The sequence below is a fragment of the Pholis gunnellus genome, assembly GCF_910591455.1.
Source record: "Pholis gunnellus genome assembly, chromosome: 12".
Taxonomy (NCBI): Eukaryota; Metazoa; Chordata; class Actinopteri; order Perciformes; family Pholidae; genus Pholis; species Pholis gunnellus.
In genome coordinates this window covers 16,101,274-16,108,769 of record NC_136539.1, presented here as the reverse complement: position 1 = coordinate 16,108,769, position 7,496 = coordinate 16,101,274, and the positions used below count along the sequence as shown (strand labels likewise).

Here is a 7,496-nt window from a genome sequence, read left to right as displayed (position 1 = left end):
ACGCTGGTTCTCTGGATTCCTGATCTGCACCCCGGACATCCTCAACATGATCCATCAAACTTTTCTGCCCACTCCTGCCACCCTGAGGCCAACTTCAGCTTAACCACAGCCTCTAAACAGCTCCACTTCAAGATCCATCACTCAACTATAAGTAGAGACTCGAATTAGGAGCTACTGTACTTTGGTCTTCTTTATTTTCCAAAAATGTGCTACTTCTGATTCATTTTGTTGGCCTCTCTCTTTTTGAATGATGTTGCATACAGTAGAATTAGTTCAGTCCGAGCACTGGTCCTAGATCTAGTGGTGCATAACAAATTGGGGGACCAGGTATTGGCTTAACTGGTCCTGGATCAGTGTTTTGAAGAAGCTACAGCCTTTTTTTTCTACATTAAATAAGAAGTAATGTGGCCAGCACACAATGCAGCACGTGTTGTTCCTGCTCAGTAAACGTGCATGGACGCCAAACCCCCTAGCAAACCAAGCATCCTTACTGCAAGTCATTCTTGTCATCCAATATATAATATATTTAACAAATATATATAGAAACATGTATAAAAATCAAAGTTCTTTGCCATCTACATGTCCTAAAAACATTTTAAAAGGAAGCGACAATATGGCTATAAAATGACATGTAAAATTGCATTACTGCAAGAACTAGGTCATGTTATGACAAGCATGTATCGATTCCAACATTAAAAGAGGCTATTTTGTAATCGAAGAAAAAAAAAGGATTTTAGTATGTTATTTCCTCAATTATTGGATAAAGATTAAACAAGTTCATGTTTTGTAGTTATTAGTTGTTTACAGTGTAATGCTTGGTGACAATGTCAGACAGCTGATTTGGTGTTGCTAAGGAATGCGTCTCAGTCCTGTTGAAGAGCATCATACACGTGTACCTGCTCAGTAGTTCAATAGAGACGCCTGTTTAAACATCAGAACGATATTCAACACTGGAGGTAATTCCACAGACCTACAGCTAAAAGCTGCAGATGTTGAGCTCACGTCGATGAACAGTACAGACGCTCCTCTGCTAACGCAGGCTGATGTTGCACCGCAGTGGATGACGCTACGAATGCGGCCTGAGATTTAGCAGAAGATGCCGCTACTCTGAAATCTGTCTGTGTGTGCGTTTGGTGCAGATCCCATGCCGTTTTACAACATAATGCTACCGTATCTGGATGTTTTGTTGCAATATGTGGGAGATTTTGAAAAATCCATTAAAAAGACAATTCAAGAAGTGAAACATAGCGGCCGGGGGAACTCGGATCCTGTTACATCTGTTAGGAAAAAAGTGTTTGGGTGATCTAGTTTCTTTTTCAGACACCATTTGTTGTATATCCTGCCTCCTGCCCAATTACTGCCCTCACCTGCGATTGTTTGTTTGCTTCCGTGTTTTTTCTGCATACCCCATCTCTGTGTGCCCCCTTCCCGCCTCCTGCTCCACCCCCAGCAACTGTAAATGTATTTAAAAGGTCAAGTAGATGTACGCAGTTTTTCTCTTGTTGATATGACACCAATTACAATAATTAATGACAATAAAAAGGACAAAAAAGTGATACGGGCGTACTGTTGTCTATTTAGATTACTGTTCATGATCAGAAGTTACATTTTGGGAAATTCCTTTATTTGCTTTCTTGTTGAGAGTCAGGTGAGAAGATCTCTCTAATCAATACAGTTCATCTCATTTGTTTAACCTACGAAAAACAAATGCTAAGCTAATCAACTACTAGCTGTAGGACAGACATGAGAGTGGTATGCATTTTCATATAATTGTACTATTCCTTTAACATGCATCTGCCTGAATTAATTATGCAAATGATTTGCATCAAATAAATAGAGTCAGAGTTTGTGAAAGGTTTATTGTGGCAGAGGATACCATAAGTTAAGACCTAGGGATGGGTTTGGTTAAGGGGTGGATTCATTTTGATGGCCAGTCCTGAGTCACTTCACTGGCAGATAGAGAATCAGCCAGACTGCAAATGAAAGGAAAGGGGTGGTCATCACTATCCCACCTTCCCCTCCATCACTGCTCCACTTTGAAAACCAGCGATGACAGAAATCCCCAATGAGACTTGTGACTTGTGTGACGATGAGGAAATCTCGTGGGGAATCAGGATGGTTTGCCGAACAGCAGGAGGAGGAGGAGGAGGAGGAGGAGGAGGAGGAGAGAAAAAAAGCACCAGTTTGAAAAAAAAAAGTGGAGAACAAAATGAAAGAAGGGTTGATGAAATTACATCTCATAGTCCTTTGTTCCCCTGCCTTCCCCAGGTGGCACAGGAAACAGCGAGTAGATGTCGCGACACCATGGGGTCTGCACATACACGATGCTCTCCACCGCAGGATCCTTACACGGACATGATGTGCTTGACAAAAGCTGCAGATGAAGACCAGGGCAGCACAAAGAGGAGAGGGAAAAGGAATAATCGAAGAGAAGGATTAAGTACATCATCCAATGAATTAAGTTAAAGACTTTGTTAGACTTGAAATGACCACAGCCAATAAAATGTGTTTGATCTGGTTTATGCACCATACAAAATACTGGAAATTCACTTTTTTTTTGTATCTGTGGAAAGTGAAAATTGACACCTCAATTTCTGAGTATGCATTTAAAGGGGCACTGCAGCAACTGAGTAATGCACTATCATTAATATGGTGGACTCATTCGTGAGAGATTAAGTTAAAGAGTGGAACATTTCCCATGTTACGGCTCAACAGCATCTTTCCTTATCTTATCGCCATTTTTTTTCCAATGTTGTAAAGTTCACTCCAGAGCCACAGAAGACTGACAGGCTGATATCCTACAATTAAACTGAACTTCAAGGTGAAAACGGTGGTCGTAACGTTGTAAGTCGTGGCTCACCCTCATAGTTGATAGCGCCGTTCTCGTCCTCCTGTCCTGCCATGAGAGCATCAATCTCAGGCTCAGTCATCTTCTCTCCTGTAGGGGGAGGCAGAGCACAACCAGTATTAATAAAAACACCCACGGTGACACACACTCGCACACACCAACGTATACAGAGAGAGAGACACAGCGGTTGCCCTTGGCCCGACTCACCCAGTGTTGCCAGAACAATACGCAGCTCAGCACCCATCACTGTGCCGTTGCCCTCCTTGTCAAAGACGCGCAGACCCTCAACGTAGTCCTCGTATTGCGCCTTGTTTGGGCTGTTGATGATGGTCTGGAGCATGGGCAGGAAACCCTCGAAATCTACTCTTTTGCCGGCCATGTCTGCATGAAACGAGAGAGAAATGACAGTCAGTTCCATCCAGAGGTGAACGAGCCAGGCAGGTTTGAGACAACACATTTTAAATGATATATCTCCCCCTTTCTACGACAGGTGATACTTCTTTACAGGCGTTTCGACGGTTTGCACGGATACATGTTTCGTATTTTGTCTTTATTTCTCACCTACAATCCTAATGCGTATTTTTGACTGTGCCAAATTGCAGAGTGAGGTAGAGCACTGATTCTGTCAGCAATGATTGAGCATCAAGGTGCTATTTTGGTTTAAAGGTTACAGAGATTTACACCCATCTGTCTGCACAGACCAGAACAAAGGCACACATAAGAAGAACAATTCTCTGCTTTTTTATGATATTATCAAGCAGAATGTGTGATTGGAAACTTAACTAAATATGCAGTATAAGGTGCAACACCAGACCAATTCCTGAATGATGGAGAGGCTTTGTTGCACTGACCTTTAAGGGTTGAAAGAATCAATTGTGTTGTATGTCCGACCTTACTAAACATACCGGTGTAGGATGTGGACAGGTGAGGACTTTTGTACATTTGACTACATGTCACATTGCATAGTATATATCATAGTGGCGTGCTTCTTCTCCTTCTGGTGTAAATCTGTCCTGGCACTATGGGTCTAGATGCACTTTACATATAAAATGTATTTTACAGTAGTAGTAGTAGTAGTATCATTGTTACTTCATATGGTGATGCAGTGCATTTAGCAAGGTGACAGTTTTAACTATTAGCTAACAGCTTAAGGAGTATTTTCAGCCTGTGAGTATTTACTCTGAATAAATAAACAGTTTATTCAAAGGTGGAGATTTTGCGACTTCTGTATTTGCTTCATTTCTAAAGCATTTTTGTGGCAGACCTGGTCCATGTGTTTTCTCTATAACTATAGAAAATGATTTCAAAGGAAAAAACAGCTGATTTGAGTGAACATGACGGATCACGGCCATACAATTATCCACTGATAATGTCTTCCTCTTTATACATATCCTCTTTAAAGTTTCACTAAAAAAAACTGTGCCACTACCATGAACACCGGAGATGAATAAAAAACAAAAACTGGTTTGTGCACACACTCTAAACATCACCTCAGACAAATCTACCCTTTGAGCTACGACACTATACACTGTTCTAATGTTTATTTGAAAGTGCTGCAAGTAACGACTAGTAAGCACACTGATGCCGTACAAAAAATAGTAAAAATTCCAAATTTGATCGTTATCATGTCTGGTAGTCTGCAGTAGCCTTTCAGTCCAAAGAATAATTATAGAAGAGTATCTTCAAAACGTTGAATCCACAAAGCCATAACATAAAGACAAAAACCTTCAACGAATTCAGTGATAGAACGAATGCTGTAAATATCTCTCTTACCATCAGCGGAGGGGTTTCCCAGTATTTTGTTGACCTCCTTGTTGGTGGGGTTCTGTCCCAGAGCGCGCATGATGTCAGCGACCTGGACGTAAGCCACCTTGTTGTCGCCCACCCTGTCGAACAGACCGAAGGCCTCCCTGTAGTCTGCAGAGTGGAGGAGAAGAGGATATAATCACCTTAATGAATCCAGTATTCATTGAATGATTTCTGTTTGGAACGTATTCAACGTGAGTGTGTGACGATGTCATCATATTGTACAATATCGGGTTTTTTTAATAATTCAGCTTGAGGGACTTTAAATCATTCAGCAGCATTTTACATTTAAAGGTAGTGTTGGTACAGAAGATTACCAACCCTGCCTTTAATTTAATTCCTTTTTATGTTTTTGTTATTATATATATATATATATATATATATATATATACACAAACATTTTCCTGCAAAGCCATATCATGTTGAGGTTTAGAGGGCCAGTGTTTAGGATTTGGCTGCATCTAGCAGTGAGATAGCAACCAACTTAAACTTCTCTCATGTGCCAAGAGTGTAGGAGAACTACTAAGATCGATGCAACAACGCACATTGCCCCGATCTAGAGCCAGTGATTTGTTTGTCCATTCTGGGCTACTGTAGAAACATTCTGGTGCAACGCGGCAGAGTCCTCGAAGAGGACTTGTGTAGATATTACCGACTCATTCTAAGGTAACGAACACACAACAATTCTTATTTCCAGCTTATTATACACTAAATAAAACACACTTAATAATATTATATTCCATTTCTGTCAATAGATCCCCCTAAATTCTACACACTGGACCTTTAATTATTAACATCCTTTAAGGTATAATACTCTTTGCAAAATATATTTAGAATAAACGTATGTCTTCTGTTTTACCTTAAATATAAATCTCAGCATGTTCTATTGTCTGTGTTAAATGAGTTTTCCCCACAATTGGAGGCAGTGGTGGCATTTCACACAGTATAGCTGTGGCTGTTGCATGTCTGCCAGCAGGTGGAGGCAGCTTCTCTACAAACTGACACGGGAAACATATAACAAGGGAAACATACAACAAGGGCAACATATAACAAGGGCAAGATGTCTCTATAGGTTGTGGTATTATGGACTGAACTCTGTCACCATTTACTATTTCTATTGCAGCTGTCTCTCTCTCTCTCTCTCTCTCAGCAGAGCTGTGGGCCCTTTTAAAAGACCACCTTGGAATTGATAAACTTAGATGAGAATATGAGCCCCCTCCTTTTAAAGGCAAGGCCCTCTGTGGGTGAGCTGAGGGAAAGTAGGGAATGCTGACTGCGGTGTAACAAGCAGCCGGTTAGACGACAGGTCTGGTCAGGTGGTGTCCTGTCCAGGGTCGGATGGGAACATAGGTTTTTTTTCTTTTAAACAAAAAATTAAATGAAACACTCTACATCCGCGCTTAGTTTTATATAACCAGGCATTCAGTCAAGAAACTAGGATTCTGTTTAAAGGACCACCATGTCGGGGATGCTTTCTTTGTGATGTATCGTTTGAGTTTTTATCTGTTTCAACCGAGAAATGTCACGAATGTCAAAACACAAAAATGAAACATCGTCTTCATCATCTACATTGCTTTACTCTCAAATGTAAATGGCTGTATTATGGCTCATCTAATTGTCCAGAGAGCTGGCCAGGAGATGTATAAGGGAAGGAAGTTTTGAGTTGGATGTCCCGTATGTTGCGTCACGTGGTAGCCGGGGTGAAATGAGGTGTACTTACCATCAATCTGGTCTGCACTGAATTCGATCTAGAAGCCAATACAAAGCAGCAATATTAGTACAACACATCCTACAAATGCAAGAGTTTTGACATGCCATCTAATCAGCAACACTACCACAGGAATTTACACTTATTGGGAGACTAATTAACCAGGTCTACAGGGGGATTAAACTTGTCTCTTTGCCTAAATTAACTTCACATGGTGTCATGCGATCTGTGGAGGTCCATCTTTAGCTACATTAACATGTCCACATTTGGTGTCACCTCGCATAGCCGTCACACTTTCGTCACCATTCTCATAGTCCAATCCAAAGAGCCGGTGGTGGGGGGGGGGGGGGGGGGGGGGGGGGCGTGGTCTAAACCATAGTGAGCTGTCCAAGGTTCCAGTCATTCGCCTCGGTCTTATGTAGTCCTTTAACACTGACTGCTACTCTCACTTACTCACTCTTAACTGTGCATTTTCTCATAGATATATACATGGGTTCACTCGGGTTGCGATGTTGTTGTACCTGGACTTGTTGTTTAATGTGCATTAAACCAAACACCCCAGTTTAATTTAGTTTTAAACCACAACCACCAATCCTTTATGAGGATATAATGTACAATTAGGCTGCATTTGCACTGTAAATAAATACATTAACGCCTATGACCAAAGTAGACATCTGTCATGTCCCTCCTTTAAATGTGTGAAACATAGATCTTGGTTTGTCTGGGCCCCCCCTCCCCTCAAGAACCCTTCTGGGAACCACTGAAGCCGGTCTACTTTTGTCATGCAAATCTTGGAAAAGTCAAATCCCAGCTCTTCCCGAGCAGCCATCATCCTATCTCCGTTTTGCGGTAGACTACATGCTCTCACGGTCATTGTACCTTGACGGCGGACAGGTCGATAGCGACGACTTTGGGAGCAGGTGCTGGCTCTGGTGCCGGTGCAGGTTCGGCCTTCTTGGCGGCTGCAGGTTCGGCCTTCTTGGCGGGAGCCGCCGCCTTAGGGTCCTTCTTGGGTGCCATTTCAGCGGATAGTCGGAGAACTTCGTTTCCTTAAACACAGACAATTCCCGGTTCTGATGACAACACAATTGAGTGTAGCTCAGAGTGGATGATACTCGAAGCAAGACCTCATCT

At 41.9% G+C, this 7,496-nt stretch overlaps 1 protein-coding gene across 1 annotated transcript; it reads right to left on the bottom strand.

The window, feature by feature from the left end:
• Positions 1-1,844: 1,844 nt before the first annotated feature.
• On the bottom strand, positions 1,845-7,496 carry myl1 (myosin, light chain 1, alkali; skeletal, fast). Its single transcript, XM_079170170.1, has 6 exons — positions 7,242-7,496; positions 6,375-6,402; positions 4,622-4,765; positions 3,056-3,229; positions 2,861-2,938; positions 1,845-2,374 (listed from the first exon to the last, which is right to left on the bottom strand). Exons 1-6 carry the CDS (start codon positions 7,380-7,382, stop codon positions 2,346-2,348), a joined length of 594 nt encoding a protein of 197 aa, XP_079026296.1. The 5' UTR covers positions 7,383-7,496; the 3' UTR covers positions 1,845-2,345.

What these genes read in the sequence shown, in the direction of transcription:
- myl1 (XM_079170170.1), bottom strand. Translation starts at nt 7,382, where the DNA reads ATGGCACCCAAGAAGGACCCTAAGGCGGCGGCTCCCGCCAAGAAGGCC. An exon ending in TATTGTTCTGGCAACACTGG is followed by an intron (nt 2,939 to 3,055) that starts GTGAGTCGGGCC and finishes CTCCCCCTACAG; the next exon opens with GAGAGAAGATGACTGAGCCT. An exon ending in CGGCGCTATCAACTATGAGG is followed by an intron (nt 2,375 to 2,860) that starts GTGAGCCACGAC and finishes CTTCATCTGCAG; the next exon opens with CTTTTGTCAAGCACATCATG.